A 23,651-nucleotide genomic window follows, 5' to 3' on the forward strand; every position below is an offset into this window, starting at 1 on the left:
TGACACAATACGTGAACCACCGGAAGGAGGAATAGAGCATAATGACAGAGTGCGCATTAGGCAAAAAGAGACTCTGCAGCACAGGAACTAGTCGATGAAGTGAGTAGGGACTTGTGGGGCCTCGGTTATAGACCGGTAACTTAAGGCCAAGCAGACGGACCTTTTTTTACGGACCTAGACGTATGCACCCTACAAGTTGACCACTTACCCACTTTTCCCTATAAAAGGGTTAGGAGAGGCAGGCACTGAAAAACAAGAAGGCGCTAGGACTATGAAAAACAAAGCTAGTAACCGATGGTATCCGGGCCGAGGTATACAAACTTGTGTTCTAACATCGACCGGCTCGGTGCATTCAACGCTTGCCTCGAGGAGGGCATTCTTCCTGAGCTTTCATCTGTATAGCAGTTTGTCTGCTCGATACGGCTGGAAAAGTGCTCGAAAAGCTCATTAAGGGTAGACTCGCTGAAGCGATAGTGCTACGACAGGTTTATCCCCAAGACAATGCAGTTTTAGAGCAGGGAGATAGGTACTGTCTTGCAAGTCGTGAATACGGCTCATCAAGCAGAGACACACAACCGCCAAACTCCTCGAAACGTTTGATATCAGAAATGCTTTTAATTTTAAAAGATGGAAAGACATTCTAGGCACCGTAGACAATACATTCGACGTACGAACTACCTTGTAAGGAGAAATCGCCCCTTGCGTTATGAGACGCTAAAGGAATGATGGAGATCACTTCGAAGGTAGCATAGAGATCTATACTAGGAACGCTTACTACGATAGTTTGCTAAGACTCGACATGCCACAAGACTCGCGCCTGGTTGGTTATGCAGATTATGTTTTGGCATATTGATCTGATGAGCAAGCCGATAAATGACTGCTCATGGTTTTAGCCTTGCGCTGGAATAAACCGAAGTAGTCGACCTGACTAAAAAGGGAATTCCGACTCTACGTGGTATATCGATCTACGAGTTGACCATCGGATCAAAACCAGCGGTTAAATACATTCATTTAATGCTCGACTCAAAGATAAGCAAATTAAAGCAGCAGCGGACAAGGCTGCATCTGGAGTTTCGGCCTTAAGTCGGTTAATTACAAATATTGGGGGTCCTACATCTAGCAGGCGACGTATTAAGAATTAGCCTTGGGTAATTCCTACTTTTGAATTGAAATTCGTTGGTTACTAGTCTTTAAAATCTGGATAATGTAAGATATAGATAGTCCTTTTCTTCAGCTTGACTTTCAATTCAGTAGTAACAACTGGTCATTCTAGATATTAGCAAGATACACAGTTGCACAATTTGAAGTTTATACCCGCTATAATGTTATAAACGAGTAATCCTTCCAGATCTGAGTAGACAGCTTGTATCAAATCGATACTGACGAAATCTCCACTGTTCTCTTTCAGGAGCCGGATATAGACATGAAAAGCAAATGACATAGATGTCAAGGTAATTTGACAACATCCACCACGAGCTTATGGTAAAGTATCATGACTTGCGGTCAGAACGTAGAGAGGAAATTCAGCCCCAGGGAGAAAATTATATATGTAAAAAATCGGGGCCCCTTTTCCCCCTTGGGGATAGTGACAACAAAGTTGAAACATTCGTAAACTACCGCGACTCAGAAGTGATATACTTCGTTCTCAATGTAAACTAAACCATAAATTCATTTTTTCACCAATATTCATTCAGTGAATAAATTTACGAAATCACTTCCCCGTTAATGTATCTGGAAAGAACTAAAATCAAGTCACAAGGATACATCAATTTGTCATTTAACAAAGTACCCTCGCATCCGATCTATTATGATAAAATCCCTATGAGTTTTATTGGATGATAAATGGCACCTCTCTCACTGGGCTCTGACAGAGTCCTTTCAATTGACCACAAAAAGTGACAAACTAAAATGTAACCTCACAAAAGGCTACTGTTTGTGCGCCACGACGATGTTTCCCTTCGAAACTCCGGCAACGAGCAAGGAGTCTATTGTTTCTCGCTGTGCGTTCGACAAATTCCCATCAGGCTACATGCTCGCAGCGTTGCCTTCTCAATCGCCCTCTGCGTGCATAAATGGCAGAGGCAATGATACGTAAGTTTCCCACATTGTATTTTATGGATGCCAGGATGAGTGCATGTCCTGGCCGAAAATGATGCACGGTCTTTTGTTAAATAAGAGAGGAAATCCCGACATTTTCATTGCATAGGAATAAAGAGAGCGAAACAAATCACCGTCGCAAAGTTGCCGAGGGCATAAGGATACTACTTAGTGACAATTGCTGTGCAAACAATTATAATAAAGACTGGGTCGTTTATTGTCCTTGAACACTTTTATCTATTGAGGTATGAAATGATGTCGTGAAGCCAATAGGAAAGGGAAGGTCCTAAGTATTCGAAGGCAAAAGCAGCTCTTGACATATCAGCCGATACAAGGATTTCTTCCCATTTGTTTTTGACTTAAGGACTTCAAATTGCATATAGATACGAAGAAACCTTATTGTTTCAAAATATAATTGAATAAGGCCTTACATCTATAATTCACTGAAACTCTGAATAAAAACCTATCAACAAAACAAGGGCACACTCACTAAGGGAGACAAATGAGGTTAATAGTAGGAAGCAAAGTAATATACGCTATGCAAAACAACAAATCAAACAGTGATGTGAGTATGGAAAGAGTTGTTTTTTCGTAGCCAACATATAATTTGAAACTCATCCGTTGCTTCGCATACTCGGTTCCCAAGCTTGTCAATATTCTAGTCATCATTTTCGGGAAATTAGATGGTACAGATATTCCATTAAGTTATCAATTGACTCAATGTATACTTAAAATCTTTTATTTGCTAATAACATATCATTTTATCCGCTAACTAGACATGGATCGTATTACAGCACATAACATATGGAATAGGAGTACATAGCATGACTCTTTTGTATCTGATTTCTACTTAGTTTTTTGTAGATTTCAAATTGTCCTACATTCGGACGATGGCTATTGTTTGTATAGTTGACTAATTGACATGGGAAGATCAAGAGAAATTTATTGTTGTATGTGGATGTATGCCGCACGCAAAGGTGAACACAAAGGGGTAGAAACATATTTTATAGAGTGAATCTACTTACGTCTGAGTTAATTTGTTTCTGAACAGGACTAATTTTTGGATCGAGACGGAACAGAAATTGAGTGAGAACTCACTTCACTCTTAGGCAAAGAAATGATCCTAGCTTCTTCTGCCTAATATAATAACAAGTCGAGAAACCGGAAGCTAGACGCTTCAGGTATGAAAGGTTTTGTGTATTTCTTTTATAAAGAGATTTGAGTGTGCATTTGTCCCATTAGCATGTAGCACGTAAAATATGCATATATTATGTGAAAATAGCTACTTTCAAGTGATATTAACATTCAGTCTTAAATTTTCAGAGGAGCGACAGTTTTGGCCTAGTATAACTTTGTTAGTAATAGCGCAATTTTCACCAAATTTGGCAGGATCATGCTCTATACCGTAGCCTATATTGTTGCAAAACTTTGTGATCCTAGGGTGAACTTAAGGGGGGTTTTGCTATCAATTACTAAAAATTACAGTAATATACTATTATTAACTTTATTTGAACAGGTATTGGTATGGAGATTATTTCGGAGCCTAGGCACCATATAGTGGCAGCCCCCTGATTTTTTCGGATTTTTCGGTTTGGTAGTTCCTGAGAACGGGTTCGTTAAAAAAATGACCACTTTCAACCCCCCGTACTCTCCACCTTTTCACCAAATGTCAAAACTAAGACCGGCTTCGAAAAGTACTAATTGAGACCTTTAATTTGATACCCCACATGACTATATTTGATAAAAAAAAATTTATACCCCCCTTTTGCATGTATGGGGACCCCCCTTAAATTCGTCGTAAAAGGATGTAACTCACTATATGCGTGAGCGTTCACAGTTCCCACCTTTCTAGCGAATTTGGTGTCAATCTCTATAACCGTCTCGCATGTGACGGACAAACATACAGGCAGACAGACGGACAGACAGTAAACCGATTTTAATAAGGTTTTGTGTTTACACAAAACCTTAAAAAGGTAACTACGATGACTACTAAGGGTTCATTCTCGAAAGGCCCAATTGTCCAGCTTGGTTGCAGTTGTTACAAATGGTTTGTAAGGTAGCCCCAGAACATCAAACTCATATACAAAATATTTCTACATCGTTTGACCCAGACTTCTAAACTAGGCTCGAGATAGACTAAAGTAAAATTTGTGCCCAACAGTATTGTTAGAGCTCCAAGGATTTTTTGAAAACGAATTTTGCGCGAGGTTACATGTTGTGAAAATATTTGTAACATAGGCAGGACTACCAACTTCATCAACTGCATGACATAACTAGCATTGGAGTCGTGGCCCTTTCTTACAAAGTGACCTATCCACAGCTTCTTCCTCCAAATCAACACATACACCTCAGCCCTTCGTTCAAAATTTTGAGCGAAACAACCTGAACGTTATGTTGATGTTGACGTATCTGGAATTGCAGATTTCAACCGAAACAGCGAAGGCGTATCTACCACTGTTAATACGTACCACCATCGGCAGAATCAACAGTACCAAGATAAGATAAATTGTTCGATATTCTGTCCGTTAACGCAAATAAAAAGAGTGATACGAGTGATAGTCTGAATGAGACCCTTGATTTCGTTAGTGTTATCTGCAGTCCGACTCTACTTAGCTCCTTTCTCAAATCCAGAACTATTTGGACAAGGTTCATGACTTGCTGAGATATCAAAGATACCATGATTCTCATTATTCGGGGAAGGCAGCATGGAGCACGTCATAACAAGAAGGGAGAGTATCGGCAACGGAATGGTGCCTTTTCGAAAGAACTTCAAATTCGGAATCTTATCCACCCTCTCCTTCTCCCATTCTCGGGAAACATCTCAGATTCCCAAGATTTACTGATGAGTAGAAATACCAGATATGCAGAAATAGTAGAAATATGAGGGATAGTTAGTTCAAGGGGAGACCATCAAGCACCGCGACCTTACCTTGCTTAAGCACATTGATGGTATGATAAATGCATATCCGCATTCAAGGTAACTAGCCATTTCATTCACAAAAGGTAGAACCTCACCAGATATTATATGGTTGGGTATCGGGATAAAATTTTCCCTCCATCCCGTAAGCTGCTCATCATCTTGGCGGAAGAGTCACTCGCAGCGACAATAAGTAGCTTACATTTATCAATTCACTCCAAGTTTTAGCAATCAACCAGTTTGCCACCCCTGTAAAGAGATGCTGACCCAATACACTAGCAAACATCAAGTGATGATCTCACTCGGGGCGAATGATAACCCCCTTTTTAATCTACCGCTGAACGCGATGTTTTCGATGTGATTAAATATAATGAGAGTCTGTGTGATCGAAACTTCTGCCGTCAATAATGGGGTGGTAGACGCTACAGAAAGCCACAATTCTCGAACGACTATCATTACGATTCCCAGAAGTATACTGTATAGAGAAAGATGGAGTTCACCCCTATACCTACAAGCAGCCCGCAAGTACTACCAGGCCTTTATATGCTGGGCACGACCTCTGCGAGATCCGTCTTCGATGCTTGAATTTCAGGTCTATCATCACACGAAAGTATTTGATGGCCAGCTGGGAAGTGATGATGAAGTTCCTGATTCTAAGGAAGACATCATTTCTCTGACGTAGTCTTGTGATGAGAACCGCTTCGTTTTTTCCTCTACAAGTGTCAGTCCAGAGTCCTCTAACTAAGCCATATCTGTCTGTCTGTCTTCACCCCCGTTTCGGGATTCCATATTCTCACATTCTCTTTACATAACTAGCTTTCCCGGCTAGATTATATTTGATTTTTCATTCGTAAACTGCGAGCCCTATTGCAGTTGACTTCATCTCTTCCTTCGCTCGGAGTAGAGATCGGTCACCTTCATGACGATATATTCGAGCTCCAAGTTGAAGAACATATAGGCTTGTGTTAGTCATGAAATGGTTGGAGATAATAATAATCGTTGGCGCAACAATCCATATAGTATCTGGGCCTTGAAGTGTGTTGGAGCACTTCATTCAAGACCATAACGGTACACTATAGGATTACAGTACCCTGTAGGAGGCAATGTGGTGAGCATTACGCTCGTCCAAGATTATTAACCTGATTGGACAGCCGAGTCGACTGGTATCCGATGTCAAATCATGATACAAATTCCACTGCCATCAAAGAGATTTGAACCGTGACCTTCCGCTGAGCTAACCGGACTCAACTTGATACTCCCCGATAATATTGCTGGCAAACTCTTTCAATCATCGTTGCGTACACACAAAAAAACGAGATTCCTTTGCAGTTTACGCAAAACAGTAATATTTTGCCGCTATTCGCCAAGGCTATGGAGATCAATTCGCACTGTATTCTTCGTCTACATGTCGCCTTTTACTATTTGTGCGCCTTCGTATTTAACAGTTTGCCACCGACTTTGACATCGGAAACTTTGGTAAAATTGCTACTCATAAATGAAGCTTAGCTTCTGCCATTTCTCACCTCCAGATGGCGACCTGCACATGGACATGCTCACGCATGCACGTCCAGATACGTACATATGCGTGTTCATATCCACCTGTCGAAAATTCCCTTATCCGCACGATATGATACGCTCAATGAAAGATCTAGCAGCTCCGCGATCGCACTCTTGCCGTTTGTACGTCGGCCTGCCTTTGTCATGCCAGTGTGTGGGATTTCTATTCCCCAAAACCAACCCGACTACCACCTGCCCTGAGCAACCACCATAAAATACTACAGCATTGGACAGATTTAGCCCACTCGAGCTAGATCTCCTTTCTTCTAATGTGCCGCGGTTCCCAGATTTGGCGCACTTGGTGTCAAAGACCTGTCCACTGACCCTTTCCTGACCGCTTCCATCTGCCATAGGGGAGATTTGGACTTCACGTTATATAGTATACGCTCGTTATTATGTCTGTCAAGATGCTAGTCGGCATTTTTGGACCTTAGGACTGTCCTTCCGAAGACTGCATTCAGTTTACATTACATAATATCTGTAGTTCTATTCCAAAAACTAAGGCTGCAAGGAACAAAATGGAGCTTACCACCCTGCTTGGAAATATGCTACAAGTATACCGTAGCCCTCCTACATTCGACATTGTCTTTACTAGAGCCACACAAGTGGTCAGTGCTTTGTGTCAAACATGCTCCACTTGTTATTCAAAACTGAGCTTTGCGTCTAACTTCTCTCCCAAAAATTTGGTAGCCGGCTTGGAAATTATCAAATAGTTTCTTATTTTAATGCGAGCATAAAATGGTGATGAGAAGCGCCGCGATTTTCTTCCTCCAGGAGTATCAGTGGCGCTCTGTAACCAACCAAACCAAGCCCTGCCTATCCTTCTGTATATCTGCTCATGACCATATGCCTATCTAACTGTCATTTGCAATTTATTCGAAATTAGTTGTACCTATCGAAATTTGATGAATATTGAAACTATGCGGTCTACCCATACACGGAAAGATCTTTCATTATAGTTTTCAAATTTACTAGGAACCCCTCCTATATTCATCCAGCAAGTACACCCTTTTGTTGTTTTCTCGAAAGCGTATTAACATACAATTTTGAAAAAAGAACGAAAAAGTCGACTAGCTGTTTCCTCCAGAGCAGAGACAAGTCATCAGACGCTGCCTCATCTCTGCCCTGGGAGCAGCATGATCGAAAGTAACGACAGATGGTAATCGCTCCACTTAAATATAATCGCAAACACGTAATCGGTACGAATTATATTCAAGTGAAATCCGTAATAAGTCCAGACCTAAACCAGGCCGAAGTAGAGGAAGTAAGTTGCTTCCCAAGTGGTCCGATCAGTCACCAAGTGGGTGCGGACTCAGGACTCCCAGCACCCTCAACAAAAATACAATTTTGAAAAATTTAGTACCAATTTTGAGGAGGGAAGAAGTATTCATGCTGAAAAGAGGCATAAAATTCTTCAAGTTTTTGTCATTCGTTACGGACTGACTACGACATCAACCAGGACTCAGAAACCTGAAAAAAACTATAACCGTGGACCTCTTTATATAAAGTCTTGATCCGAAAATTCAGCCTATGCCAATATCTCCTAAAATAACACTAATAATATTAAATTAGTACATTTTGGAAAATTACCTGAAAAACTTCAGTAAGTACAAGCTATAATATAGGCCACGAGAATGGAAAGTTTCATGAAAATCGTAGCATGATTAGCGGATTTCATGCGAATTTACGTTACGTATATATTATCGAAATTATCAGTCTTTTTGTTTTAAAGTAAAGAACACAAACTTTCAAAATGCAAAGCGAGTGAGTGTACCCTCACTGAAAACTGTGTCCACGTGCGTTTTTGAAGATTCCAAACAAGATACTTTTCCTTGGAGAACGAATCGCATGAAGGTCGCCCAAATTTTCGAACCAAAGCTCATACTATTGAAAAGACCAATAACTTGATTGCCCACTCAGGCTCGAAGAAATTCAGCTCCATACCCCGCTGATCAATTAAAGAGTGATTTTTGATTATTTCGAATAATAAAAAAAAAATTTGACGGGAAAAGTCTTTAGCCTTAATGAGAAGATTATAAAGGCAAAGTCGAAATTCAGAAGCTTCAATAGACGATTTCAATAAACATTTTGAAAGCCGGGTCTACAGAGTCAAGAATACATTGAAATCAATCAAATGCGTAGAAAAAACATCAAAATTATTTGTTCATTTTTTATATAAATTTACCCAGCTTTTGTTAGTCCTCTTGTATAATTGGTCTATTGGTTGGTCTACGTGGTCTACTGACGTGTCTTTTATAGCTTTTTGTTTAAAACTGGTACCTGCCATCAACTTGCTGCATAAAAATTGGATTTGATTTTATCGATTTTTGGTTCAATCCTTGGTTTGAATCAGGGCCTAGTTGTGAGCAGTGTTTTCCTGTGTATGTACGTGCATGATAACTCAACTCTAATTTATAACCTCAACAGCATAATCTAGTGACCGGAACAACTTGATGCCTGTGATGAATTTTGAACGAAAGTTAATGAATAGGAAGTATCTTCATCACTACTACTAACCCTCCACGGGAATACAGCACGGTCTTGAGCAAAAGTACAAGATCTCAAAAAAGTTTTAAATGAAATAAGATTGTCTTTTTGGCATTATCCATCCATCCATATAAGTAACCATTCGTGCCTTGGTGGGCTAAACCAGGACATCCACATCTAGGCGCCATCGCTCACGGTTACCTGAAACGCCCCTTTAGCTCTACCCACGACTTAACTCGCACTCCTCCTCTACTGATCTGCGCGAAGTGTCCTTGCGGCGACCCACCCGTCGAGCGAAAGCAGATCTTCTGCTTGAAGGAACAGTCCGTATCCGCTTGGCATTTCATCCACAAGAGGAGGACCTTCACTGGATGTGATACAGTTAAGAACCGTGGTGAAATATTCTTCCCACCTCTTCATTTGTTCATCATCGTGTAGGAGAAGTCGAGTGTTGACGTCCTTCACAGGACCTTCAAAAGATTTGTGACCACATACAAGCTACTTCGTGATGCGGTATACACTCCTGAAATCATTGCGATCTACGACATCTTCCGCTTCCCAGGACTTCTCTGGATTTCGACCCGCTTCCACGATTCCGAAGTCAGCCAGGTCCTATGACGCTCCTTCAAGACGTGGCGACGACCTGTGTAGCACCCGAGAAAAGATTATTTTTTATAGCAACCCAATGCTTATCGATATTCTTAGGCGGGTTACTCAGTATATCTGCTGTTCGATCAACGAGATAGCTCCCCCAATGTTAAGCGACAGCTGGATCATTCTAGCGGTCGAAGTTGAACTTAGGGGGTCGCAGCTAGCAACCCTTCAAGAAGTAGCGGACGCAACACGCAATCGAACGTAAGCGACCATCAGATGGTGATCTCTTTCGAGGCCAATGTAAGCCCCTCTCTTGTTACTCGCATCCAACGGACAACTCCTAAATCTACTGCTAGTCGCAAAGCCCAACTGAACTTATGGCAGGCTCTGTGCTCAAACAATGTGCCATCAATGACGAGGCGGTCGGAGTTGTAGAAATCCACGAACCTCTCACCAGTAACGTTGCGGTCACCAAGACCGTGTTTCCCCATCACATTTTAAGATTTTCGTGTTCTCAGATCCCACCTTGGCATTCAGATCACCCATCATAGTCATAATGTCACCTTTAGGTGCTCGTAGAAGTCTCCCTTGGTGCATAGCCCTGTACAATTGTAATGCTCCTTAACCTGGGCGGAAATCTTGCAATCAGAAGTATGTCAGAAACGGGCTTCTAGATGTCAGAAACAACTAGACACTGAATCCGCGTCTGCTACCACTTGGTTTCCTAAAGGACATTGACGCAAACGGGAGAGGAATACTCTCCTACACTCGCTACCGTTATCGGGGAGCGTGCGTACATTCTAGAAACCAATCATGGTCCGTTTTCGATAGCCAAAAGTCGTTGTCGTGAGGTCAGACCCTATCCGAGGCATTGTTGACGTTTTGGTAGCAGTAAAGTTTCAAAATTTTTAGGTTGCTAGCCCACAAATTTCTACTCCTTTTAGTCGCCTGTAACGGCAAGCAGGGAAGACTTTGAGTGTATTCTTAAGCCCCAACTCACAGAGCACAATTAAATATATGATGAATCAATTTCGCATTCAATAATCAGTTCATCAATTCAAGGGTAGGTGGGTGGAAACTACCCTTTCACTATAAAGAAAACTTTATACACTGGGTTTGAAAATTTTGGTATTCTATCATAATACTTTTGAAAAAATTTGAATACCCAATAGCATTATTGCATTGTGTAGTTTGGAATAGTAAACAATATAAGTTTGGGTCAATCAACCCCTAAATTTCTTAAAATGAAAGCAGACAATCCCTAAAAGCGGAGTAATCATTTAAATAAAAAAGTTGTTAAATTCTGGAAAGATTTATCCCCAAATTTATTTTAACCAAAAGGAAGGCGAATTTACCTGACTCTAATGGTAATTCAATTTTCAAGATGCCATCTAGACAGAAAGTCATTAAGGAAGTTATTCAAAAACTGGTGTTTTTAATTTAATGGGTTGTCATTTAAAATGCATCCCTTTAAAAGGTGAACATCGAGCTATTTGGATTCAGTATTGAAAACAAACCTCGTTATATAGCCTCAGTGAAGAAAATTTTGAAGTCGTAACAATTTTCAGGATGGTAAAAATTAAGGAAATTTTAATCTGTGCATCTATAATATTATTGTCAACTATGCAGCCTGAAGCCTCTCTTCTAAGCTACCCAAAGCATAAAAGGGATTCCTTTCAACAACAAGAAAAACAACGTTCACCCTTATCTATGCCAATAACCCCAAAATGTGGAGAGAACCAAAAGCATTTCTGTGTAAAAATCGAAAATTATCCGAAAAAATTACTAGAAAATTATCTGCGAAGAGAGAAGAAATACCACCAGTTTTTCAGGGAAGATATGTTACCCCCGAAAAATTTCTCCCGACGTTTAGATGATGGTTATATACGCCTGCCGCTGTGTGAATATCAAGAAAGGATCATTTTCCCCCAAGCAGCCAAAACTAAAGACAATGAGTGGAGCATAATCGTGAATCATGCAAACTACATTCAAGGAGTTCGAGTTGAAGAATGCCTTAAACCCAATGAGCCTTGCTGCATGACATCTAATTTTCCTTCAGCGATGCAGCATCAATGTCGACAGAGATATACCTATAGGCAATTGGTATCGGTTGATTCATTTGGAAACGTAGCGAAAGAATTGTTTCGGTTACCTTCTTGTTGCATGTGCACTATCATTTCTGATTGATTATTATTCCTAAAAAAATAAAGAATACAATGTGGAGATATCCACCAATGCTTATTTTATCCAAAACTATAGTAACTAAATAAATGTCCACAGTGGTATTAATAAATTTTTGGTTTTTGTCTAGATAGCTTGGTTTTTTTATGATAAATGCAGCGTAAAAAGTGCAGCACACACAGTTCAAGCGCATATCAATGAATACTCCAACCAAACTGCGCTTAGTTGCGGGCGAACGTGAACCTGCTGGCGCTTCTAGGTTTGTGCCTTCCTGGTCTCTTGATAATGTTTACTAGGTTTCGCTGTAATGTAATCTGTCTCAATCTCATCTCAATTGACTGACCCTTGCACTGACGTGCTTTGAAATTGTTTTCGTGCTGTTGCTATCATCGAAACAATTGGATGTACACTTTCAAATATGGTAAACGAAAATTATTTGGCGGGTTTCTCGCAATTAGGAGCAAAATTTTAACGTAAATAATGGTGATTTGTGTCTGAAACAAATTGTGAATTTTATTTCCAAAATAAAACTTTGAAAGGAATTTTTCCCTCGTCAGTATCCGATATCGGAAATTCATTGGGAAGGGGATGATTTTGGTGTGCTTTAAAACCGGAAAGACATCATATCTCATAGAAACTGAATCTCAACTTCTATAGTTGCTGGCGTCTTCTTATACAAGGCAATATTTTACTGCCAGCAAGGCACTCCAATGTCGCCTAGATTGCGGTCGTCAGAAAATTTTTAAGAGACACAAAAGGCATGTAAACAACTCGGACGGCAAACTATATTCTGCGAGGAGAGAAATTCGGTTAATCTACTCTATCCAGGCAAGGGAGTACGCATCTCAAACACAATTCCACCATACAGCTCCTTCAAACAGAAGTACACCTCATATACTCATAAGCAAACCGAGTTTTATTACTGGTGCTCCATGAATCTGTCATTTAGATGGTACATTCTTGTCTAACAATGTTTTAAGCAACATTCCTTGACCCTTGCGGTTAAGCATCGCTCTTAATATCACTTTGTTGCAATGGAGCAATGCATGTAGGTAGTACACATAAAAAAAGTATTTTATATATGAATATATCAGCTCTTTTTCTAGAACGTCACTCACACCTTATCACTCTCCTCAACAAATGTACAAGCTTCGACAAAAGGCCTCAACCTTAATGAGGTGTAGGCAATAAAAAAAGCGTTCCAGGATGGTAACCTCCAGTTATTTAACGGTTTTCACGTATTTGATTTATCGTAGGAACATTTTAACCACATCTGGGCAGCCAGTTCTTGATAGCAGCATTAGCCAATGGTATTGACACCCAAATTGCTTGTCCCGGTTCGAGTATGGGGGAAATTGAAGCCTCTTTTGTTACATAATCTGAGATTTCATTTCCCTCCCCACCACAATGACCCAGAGTAGTTTCACCGTATTGAATCTAGAGACAGAGTTCAGTTGATTTCTACATTCCTGAACGATTTTTGAAGCGATCAAAGGACTTCTCAACGCCCTCAATAAAGTTTGACTGTCACAACAGACTGCGATGCGCCTGCCCCGTAAAGCGCTCGTCAATCTTCCAGTTTGCCGCCCTTAGGATCGCATACACTTCACCCTGAAAGGCCATTGTATATTGTCCCAAGGAAAAAGCCCACTTCTAATTTTTATTCAAGAGGTAGACTTCTGCTTCAGAAACCTGTTCTGTCTTTGAGTCATCGGTGCAGAAGACGTCAGTATATCCTGACACGTATTCTTCTGGTTCGGCCCAGACACATAGTTCTTTGCGTGTGGCTAGTTTACAGCGAAAACTCTTTTCTCTCACCTTAACCCATCACACTACGGACGCATAAGCCAACATCGGCCTAATGATAGCAACACATATTCACATTACTACCTGCGGCCTAAGTCCCCATGTCAAGGGAAAAGTCCGCCTACACAGCCCATAAGCTGTAAGAGTTCGTTTCATCTTTATCTCTATCATGTTTGGTCCCAATAAGCTTCTTGCCTAGAATAACCCCCAAATATTTGACTTTTTTGGACAGTTGAAAGGTTTTATCCCTCATCTCTGGAAGGCAAAGTCCATTCAGTTGCCTCCTTTTCGTTCATAATACCATTATGGTTTTATTTAGATTTACTGAAAGTCCATATCTGAAGCCAACCGTCATTCAAATCGACGGCTCTTTGTGTATTTCTACTCACCGTTGCGAGATCTCGACCAATAGATAGTCGTCATCTGCATAAGCCTGAACGTGTATTGGCAGGCTTTGCAGTTCACATAGTAGTGAAATGGTGATAGCACACCTCCTTAAGGGCAGCCTTGTTTCCGTTGTTAGGTAGCGATCGATACCCACTTCAGAACACAGCAATCTTTGCGTTAGCATAGCGTAGATCCACTTAATTCAAATTTCATCAACGTTTTACTCTCCGGCGGCATCACAGAGCTTTTGAAAGGGTGCAGAGTCAAGCGCCCCTTCAATGTCCACGAACACCCCCATCCCGTATTCGTCTTTCAGAGTTGCGTCCTCTATCTTTGAGAGTGAAGAGTGGATAGCAGGATAGCAGTCTCACATGACTTTGCACGTTGATAAATACTTAGTGAGTGCGACGTTAGCGCCTTCTCGCGGATGTGATGCTCATTTTCCTGAAGTTCTTTGGATTTTAATAGTCATCTCTCCCAGGGTTAGGTATGTAGACCACGGTAACCTCCTGCCAAGAGGAAGGCACGTATCCCAGAGCAGGACATCCACGAAAAATATTTCTTAAAAGCCGCTCTAAGTGCTCTATACACTCCTTTAGCATCGCTGGGTAGATGCTATCCATGCCAGGTGCTTTGAAGTTCAAATGATAGTATAACAGCTCTAGCCTTTTCATTGGTCACAGGCGCTCTCGCAGTGTCCCGATTGACCTTGCAACACCATTGTGTTGAAAGGTGTTATAGAAACCGCCAATTCACTTCCTCCCACTTCTGAAACCTAATCTCCCGGCTGGTGTACTTCCAGGAGAGTCTGTATAGACTAACTCTGGAGCTCGCGAAAGTTCCATCCGGCTTTCTCAAAGAATCCAACCTGGCCGGTTCATCCTTATTAAGGACCCTGCACAGCCTGGAAGTTTCCCCTTCACCTTCCAGTTCCTTACAGTATTTCCTGAGTCTTTGTCTGCATTTTACCGCCAAGAAATTCATTAACCTCTGTCCAAACTGGTTTCCTAGGATTCCGTCTTTGTATTACAGACTGTTCGCCTGAAATAGTCAGACGAAATTCTATGTAATGGTGATCTGAGAGGAAGACTGCATCTAGCACTCCCAAGTCTCTAATTATAATAGCTATAGCAACTTTAAAGTGCAGATTGTCAATTACTTCACTTCTTCTTGGCGCACCCTACATTCGCAGTCATCAGATCAGCTGAAGTGATAAAATCAAGCACCTTCTCTCCTCTAGGTTTGCATTTGCTACTGCTCGAACAAATATGCTGAGCGTTCGCATCACAACCTATCATCATCATAGGGTAAATAAGCAGAGGCAACTATGACGTTTCTCCTCTTTGCTATTAACTTGATATTGTCAGTTGACCGCAACAAGGTCCTGGGAACAGAATTGTGCCAGCATGGTTGCCTCTAACGGTCTCGATGATCCTTCATCGAAAAAGATCCTAGTCCCCTTGACTGATCCAATACCACAGATTTTGTTAAAACGAACCCCTGGCTCTTGAATCAGAAATATATAGGTACAATCCTGCAATTTTACCAGCCTTGCCGCCAGTAAATAGGAATAGGCTTTGGCATGCAGCAGGATAATTTGACTAACTCTTATGTTTGTAGACATAAGTGTAGTTTAATATGAAAACCGCCGCTAACTGAAGAGTCTGCTGCGTTCAATGGATCTCACCGGGGTTACGAGCTTGTCCTCACCTTCCGCGGAAAGTTCCGCTTTCTTGCGTCCGATTTCTCTGAATATCGCCACACTTGGTGGTGTAGCAGCGTCCATGTCCTCATTCCTAAGACACTTCGCCTTCTTTCGCAGTGCCTTCCGTTGTCGTCGCCTGGGAGGCCTCCCATGTTCACGGTGTCCGGGCTACATGGATCTGATTCCACATACCGGAATTTGACAAGTTGCATCCACATCAACAACTTCCCGCTTTTCCTGGTAGAGATAGAGGAGAAGGTTCTGACAGGCGAATCTGTAGTCCCTTCTCTTTTGCGGCTTCTTCTGCCGCGCTTTCCTACCCCGTTTTTTTGGGAGAGTTAGGCAACAGTGTCACCGGCATGCCAGCCGTAGTGAAGTTTCCAGTTCATCTCATTAGGGGATTTGCAGTACTATCCTTCCTGGCTGAAAGCGTCGTAAACACCGAGTGTAAGTTTTCCACTGATTTCTCCATAAAGGAACATGAATCTGCTGAGGCCTCCAAAATCCGTATCCCGGCCACGACCTGCTTTGCCAAAGTCGCGGGTGGATTCGAAATCTGTGACTTCTTACCACCGGGAGAGTTACAATTCTTTGTTTCCATCCTCATATGTTTTCGGACACTCTTAGTGTAGCAGGAAACTACCACAGACTCCGCCACCACGACAAGGTGGTGTCCGAGGTGAAGGTCTTCATACCTTATGCTCCACAAAGCGTGCCGAGAAGCCATACAACTTGAGTCGCCGAAGCGCTAAATTTGAATAATATTGGTGTTGGATCGTTCGCATAGTCCTCACAACCCGGTGGAATGAGCCTTCTGCGCAATTTATGTCATAACTGATGGAAATGTGATTTTCATTATGGCCTGTCAACTTTTCATTCCAACAGTAAAAACTCCTTGAATTTACCGAAATTCCCCAACTTCTTATTCCATAGACGCAGTACAACTCCTGGACAAATTCTGAAACCCTAGGTACATTATTCTATAGTAATTAAATTATCACCCTTCCAACATTTTTAAACTGCTGCAATAGGGGGAGTAGGGTTCAACTGAGAGGCCACTCTAGTATCCTATTAAATCACTCCCACCAACTTATTATTATTATTCTGTTAAAGGAAAGTCGCACCACGTCTTTAAAGAACTATTGTGTCCTTTTTACTGGGCATAGTGTACGTATTGATCATAGTATCTCAAGGAGGCCTATAACTATTAGGAACTTTAGTATGCTCCCTACTTCCAGATCTTTCAGCTTTGCATCTGGTATTAAGTGTTCTCCCAGATGCCTCGACCTACTTTGCACAAGTGTCCGACATTGCCCCAGGAGAGAGGTTTAGAGGTTTTGCCATACTCCTCACAAAGCCTGCAGGCAGTGTCCGTAGATATCCCTAGCTCCCTTAGGTGATAGTTCAGCCGACAATGACCAGTGAGAATTCCCTCTATGATTCGGAGGTCCTTTTTGGTGAGGTTTAAGCCATCCTTTGTGCGCATGGGTTCGTATCCCCCCAATAAGCACCCTGGACTGCTCCATCCCTGGTAGGCCCGCCCAGTATAGTTCCTCTTCATTTCTTAGAGTCATAGCCATGAAACCGTTTCCGATTCCACAGAAGGGTTCTGGCCCGTGTAAAGGCGTTCCTGCTCCCTTCTTGGATAGTTCGTTCGCTGCCTTCCAACCCAGCATGGCCTGGAACCCACAGTATCCAGTCCCACCAGCTTAAGTTTGGGCTAAAATTTGGCCAACATATACACTTATCTACGTTTAACATCGCATAGTTGTCCCTACAGTTGATTTACCAAAGTTGAATCTAATTTCCCACCATATTTCCCACGAAAACTCACTCCGGTTGGTGCATTTTCTGTTCTTATGTAGATTAACTTCCAGAACTACTGCAAGAATTGTAAAGATATGCATATTTAGATGATATTTCATCCAGTATTATCTCCCATGGATCTCCCAGGTGACCTAATAAAGTCTGGTCGCGGATAATATTATTGATGCAATTATACAATTCTAATAATTTAATTATAGTCTCCAGACTGTAAATGCTTTCGTTCTCCGACGCGACGCTGTTGAATTACACCTGCTTTTGCCGCTAACACTGAGCAGCAATGGCAGGAAAATGGACGCAATAAATCTTGAATTAATATGGACAAACACACTGAACCGTCACTTGGCCTCTAATCAAAGGTCGTTCCAACAATTTCTAATTACATTCTAATGCCTCTCGACCATCCATTATAGTCGAGTCTAGAAGGAAAGCTGCGTTTTCATCTCTGGAATCCAAACTGATTTTGGCAACCTGTTCTCGAATCGGAACCACCGAGAACATTTTGTCAAGGTGCACGGCACCGACATTTCAGCCTGTGATTACGGCCTCAAAATTATTCCGCTAAATTAAGAGGCAGATTACGGCTGCCGGCAACTCCGCATCGTCAATTTATTACTTTTATTACGTAAATATTGTGTAAATTTGTTGAGGATATTTTACGATGTTGATTTTCATGTACATTTCACCACGAAATTCACATAATTATTCAAATTAGGCTAATTAATTGCGCTTTGTCATGTAAGCGGTGCGTTTAGATGGGGCACAGATATTTCAAGCCGCGTTCTCTCTCTCGCAATCTCAAGCCTATTTTCGTATAATTAGTACTTATTGTATTTAAATTCCAGTGAATATAGTACGTTTGCTCATTCGTTCGGGTGAACGCATTAGGATAATTGTTGCAATATTCAAATATGACTGGAATCCGTTCTCGCGTAAATCGAGTTGAATAAATCAGCGTGCACTGAACGAGCGCAATTATTACTCATTATTTTCATCACAATCATTATTTCCGAGTGATAATTACTCACCGATGATTCGTGCGGTAATTAAAGTTGGTTTTATTTTTAATTGGAAGAAACGTGGCCAATAATCACGAGCGTAAATAGCTTTTGATGGATAATGTCCGAGCAATTGGACTGAATAATAACAAATGCTATTGAAATTACTTATAAATTACCCTCGGTTCAGTTGTTTCATATCAATTGTTTAATCATATGTCTTAATTACATCACCGATTATTTTAGCAAAAAAAACTATCTAATGAAATTTTCAAAAGGAATTAATAAGCAAACCATTCTTCTTTAAGATCTTCTTCACAACAATCTAAAATCTTTAGCATAACAAATCTTATGGAATTGGCTACAAAGATTTGAAAAAAAATCAAATATTATCTTATTAATTCCATCATCTCTTGAGCAGCAGCCATTTGTAAGCTTAAGGGGGGCATCCCGTGTCAAGGCCGTTTTTGTTTGCCTTTCTTTGAAAAATTATTTTGGAGGACTGGATAAAGATAGATACGTGATTTTTTCACCATATATTTGCTGATATCTTTACTATATGTGGTAAATTTTTCAGCTTGATATCGTAGCTAGTTTTCAGAATACGTGTCAATTTATGCAGCCATTTCCAAAAAAGGTGTTTTCCTGCTGCCACGCTGGAGGGCGCTGTGTTCATCCGAGGAAAAAAAACTAAACGGCATTTTAATGTGGACAATATTTCACGGTCCGCAAACTAATAATTAGAAAATATTAAAAGGTAAATTTTTGGTGGACTTTTAAACTTAATTCTTTGGATTTTGGTGTTTTTTAAGGCTTTTTTTATGAATAAAAAAAACGACCCATCCGATTGCAATTATCCTAGAAATATAGAAATATGTATTAAAGAAGTCGAAAAAATTTCAAAGAATTTGATTTGATAGATTTTGAGCTATGGTGGCAGCCGATTTTCAAGATACAATTTCGAGAAAAACACATTTGAAAATTTAAATGTGATTATCAACAGTAAAATTTTAACTCACCATTAATCTACTATACCTGGTCCATAGAGAGCACCCTCCGTTTCTTCAAAAAAGTCTTGTAAGGCCGATTGTTGCTCTGTGGTTTCAATTCTGGCTTTTTTAGCGAGGTCAGTCGATCGTCGTTGGGACCGCCAAATTCGCGCTTCATTACGGCGGTCGAGATAAACCTGACATATGTGACCAACTTGACATCCCATTGTCACTAGGATCTTGAGAATGCCATTGAATCCTTCATTGAAAATAATTACAGCCAGAAAAGTGGCTATTTCTACGACCTTGGCCCCAGAATGAAGGTGTTTAGGAGCGAAAGTCCAGATCAATGCATTTAACGACTCATTGTTATTCTGGGTCTCTGCTCCTAAACATCTGTTCAAGAGATCATCTCGTGACAAATTTTCGTAGATTGGTTTGATGACTGTTTGAACTTCTTCAGTCAAAGGTGCCTTCTCGTGGTGGAAACTATCCAGTTCTTCTTTAACTTCCGCTTTGCGCTGTTTGCACCAACTGTCCTCGCCTGCTGGACAATTTTGATGCTGAGGATTTTCGTCTGTAGAACATTTATGGAAGAAAGTTGCCCAAATTTCTTGCTTCATTCCTTCTATCGAATTTGCGTGTCAACGAATAGCTAGCCCAAAAAATGTAGTGAGGTCGTTGATAACCTTATCAGTAAGTTTTCCAGCCCCTTTTCCACCAATGCCTTTGTGATTCTTCTTTGCATTGCTAAGCTGCGTTCCCATTCTTTTCTCGACATGTCCTACGCATTCCTTTTTTACTACTACGTATATTTTATTATTTGCAGAAATTTGCGGAAATACCGAAGAAAACTCCAGCAAAATCCAATATACAATATACAAAACTTGTCGCAATTGGAACATTCATGTTCATGCTTGCTTAAAGTTTCTTTGCTGATGTTGATGCGAAGTCCTTTTTCTTCTCTGATAAGTATCGATTCTCATGAAATACTCGTTTTTTAATGCGAATATAACATGGAACGTTAAAGCGTTCTTCCTTCGTACGATCCATTTAAAAAAATCACTGAACACACAAACAGCACAATACTTACTGTCCGGATAGCTGAGTGGTTAGAGCACAAGGCTGTCGTACGGAAGGTCGCGGTTCAAATCTCGCTGGCGACAGTGGGATTTGTAACGTGATTTGACGTCGGATACCAGTCGACTCAGCTGTGAATGAGTACCTGAGTCAAATCAGGGTAATAATCTCGGGCGAGCGTAATGCTGACCACATTGCCTCCTACAGTGTTCTGTAGTGTACCGTTACGGTCTTGAATGAAGTGCTCTAACACACTTCAAGGCCCTGATCCAATATGGATTGTTGTGCCAACGATTATTATTATTACTTACAACAAAATATAACTGAGTATAGCATGAAAGCCTTTCAGTGCTCACTCTAGACTGGATTATCCTTTTTATTCCAAAGAGCAAAAGGTTTAGACAATTGATTGGTTTTCCATCTTTTTATATTTATACCTGTGTTCGAATTTATAAGGCTCAGGTAGAAAACTAAGAGGTAAAAAAAGATTCGATGCTCTTTCTCATCGAGTACTCTAGCCGTGGCTGCAAACTCCTTACCTGTTTAACACTGTAATTTCTGAACGACTCGGAAAATCGAAAAAATCCTTTTGCCTACATATTCTCCACTATATATATATACAATTCATGCAAAAAAAATCGATTTCTCCAACCCGACACACGGGATGATCCCCTTAACCCTGCTCTGATGTCCAGCGTAGGGTCGGCGGGGAGACGCAGATTCTCCCCGTACACGATCTCCGCGGGGCTGGCCGTGAACTCCTCTCAGTGGGTCACTCGAAGGCCGAGGAGAACGAAAGGCAAGGATCGTGACCACGACGGATCGTCGCGAGCCATTGAGGCGGGCTTTAGCGTACGGTGCCAACGTTCCAACGTTCCATTGGACTGTGGATGGTAGGCGGTAGTTCTGTGATGTTTGAAATCGAAGAACTTGCCTAATTCCGAGAAAAGAGTAGACTCAAACTGCCTTCCCTGGACCGTGAATATTAGGGATGGTACAACAAAGCTCGGGATCCATTCTCGACAGAGGACCTCGGCACATGATTGTGCCCTAACGTCAGGCAGAGGTATTTCTTTAGGCCACCGCGTAAGCCTGTCGGTTATTGTGAGGCAATGCTTGTATCTGTGCAAGTCTCGCAAAGAACCAATAAGGTCAAGATGGATGATGTGAAAGCGCTTAATCGACCTAAGGAATACGTCTACTTCCTTTCTTACGTGTTTGTTAACTTTGCACTTCTGGCACGCGCTGCACTGTCTGGTCCAAAAGTTTACGTCTTTGTTCATGGATGGCCAGAAATGTTTTCCAGTGACTAACCGGTTCGTCGTCCTGATGCCTGGATGCGCAAGATCGTGTTAAATATTTCTTTACGAAACTTGGTCGGAATGAATGGCCTAGGTCCCTTGCCTGGGGTCTCGAAGAGTGAATAGGAGTTTGAGCCAAAGATAGGAAACTCCTTGAACTTGTATTTGGGGTTTGCCTTCAGGCTATGAAGCTCTACGTCGTCTTTCTATGCCTCGGTGATTGCCGTATGATCGACCGCGGCGGGTACTTTTATCTCCGAGATTCGAGACAAAGCGTCTGCAACAACATTATCTTTTCCAAGCACGTGAAGTAAACTGGCTTATAAAACTCAAGTGCCGAAATTGGCGAGGGGACGCTTTGTCGGGCTTGTGTTTAAGTGCGAAAGTAAGAGGCTTGTAGTCCGTGAACACGGTGAACGGCCTGCCCTCGAGGGAGAAACGGGAGTATTTGATGGAGAGGTTCGCAGCGAGTAGCTCACGTTCATAGGCGCCATAGTAACATTGTGCTGAGTTGAGCTGCTTCGAAAAGAAGCTCAATGGTTGCCAGGTTTGATTCACTCGTTGGTGAAGAGCGGCACCTACCGCTGTGTCTGAGGGATCGACAAACACAGCATCTGTTCATCTGGCCAAGGAAATATCAGCAGTGTTGCATCAACAAGCTGTTGTTTGTCCGTTTCAAACACATGGACGCCTCAGTATACCACGGAACCTCGCGGAAGTCTTTGGTTTTTGGCGTTAAGGATCCCTTGGTGATGAGCAGTCTTGGTTAGGAAACGGCGATAGAAGTTTGACATGCCCAAGAAACTTCCTTCACCGTGGTTGACAGGTGAAAGTTCTTTATCGCTGCAACCTTGTCTGGGTCAGGTTGGATTCCGTCAGGGGTTATCACGCGGTCGAGAAATTCCACCTGTTTCTTTAGGAATCTGCCTTTTTCAACGTTTAAAACGAACTCGAGCTGAAGGAGACGTTGAAAAATGCACTCGAGATGGTCCAAGTGCTCAGATTCGGAAGAAAAAGCTACTGATAATGGCCTTCTTGGAAGTACTAGGTGCAACTTCGTCAAAACATCAATTCATCACTATGGAGTATCCAGCTACGTACGGTCATGGCAGTCATGCCTCTTCATTTCTCACAGTCAAGGCTCTGATCTACAATTACCTGGTCTGGTTTATTGTACGACATCTTTAATTTTGCAAAATTATATTGTTAAAAAGAACCCAAGAATCCTAACGCCCCTGACATAAATTTAACTGAAATCTGTACAATTGAATACCAACAAAAATCTGGCTCGATTTATTTTTGCTTTGCAGTTAAAAGAATAAAAATTTATTCGTCTCCGTTTAACTGTACAGGTGAATTGAACTAAGACTGAAACGCCCACAAAAGTAGAGTTTAAACTGCTCAGTTTATACTGTCAATTGGACCTATACGAATGATGTGATTTTGGATAATATGTCCGACCATACGTATCTGCCATAATCTGGTTTTTACTGAAGCCGATTTAGTTCCTGAGATGTTCATTAACATATTGTTCTCAAAATTCTTCTTTTTCTTTTTTTGCTTAAACCTTTGTCTCGTTCACAACCGAAGTTGGTTCATCATGGTCGATTGTTCCGCCGTTCATTATCTTTTGTAGTCAGCCAACACTGAGAACCATAGAGAGCGCCAGGGCGGACGACACTCCGATAAATTTACGTATCACAAAGAACACCAGTTGTGGAACGCCAT

At 41.4% G+C, this 23,651-nt stretch overlaps 1 protein-coding gene across 1 annotated transcript; it reads left to right on the forward strand.

The window, feature by feature from the left end:
- Positions 1–11,130: 11,130 nt before the first annotated feature.
- On the forward strand, positions 11,131–11,964 carry LOC119657604 (protein spaetzle-like). The gene has a single exon (XM_038064602.1). It carries the CDS (start codon positions 11,222–11,224, stop codon positions 11,837–11,839), a length of 618 nt encoding a protein of 205 aa, XP_037920530.1. The 5' UTR covers positions 11,131–11,221; the 3' UTR covers positions 11,840–11,964.
- The last annotated feature ends 11,687 nt before the right edge of the window (positions 11,965–23,651 follow it).

This window comes from Hermetia illucens, chromosome 5 (assembly GCF_905115235.1).
Source record: "Hermetia illucens chromosome 5, iHerIll2.2.curated.20191125, whole genome shotgun sequence".
Classification (NCBI taxonomy): domain Eukaryota; kingdom Metazoa; phylum Arthropoda; class Insecta; order Diptera; family Stratiomyidae; genus Hermetia; species Hermetia illucens.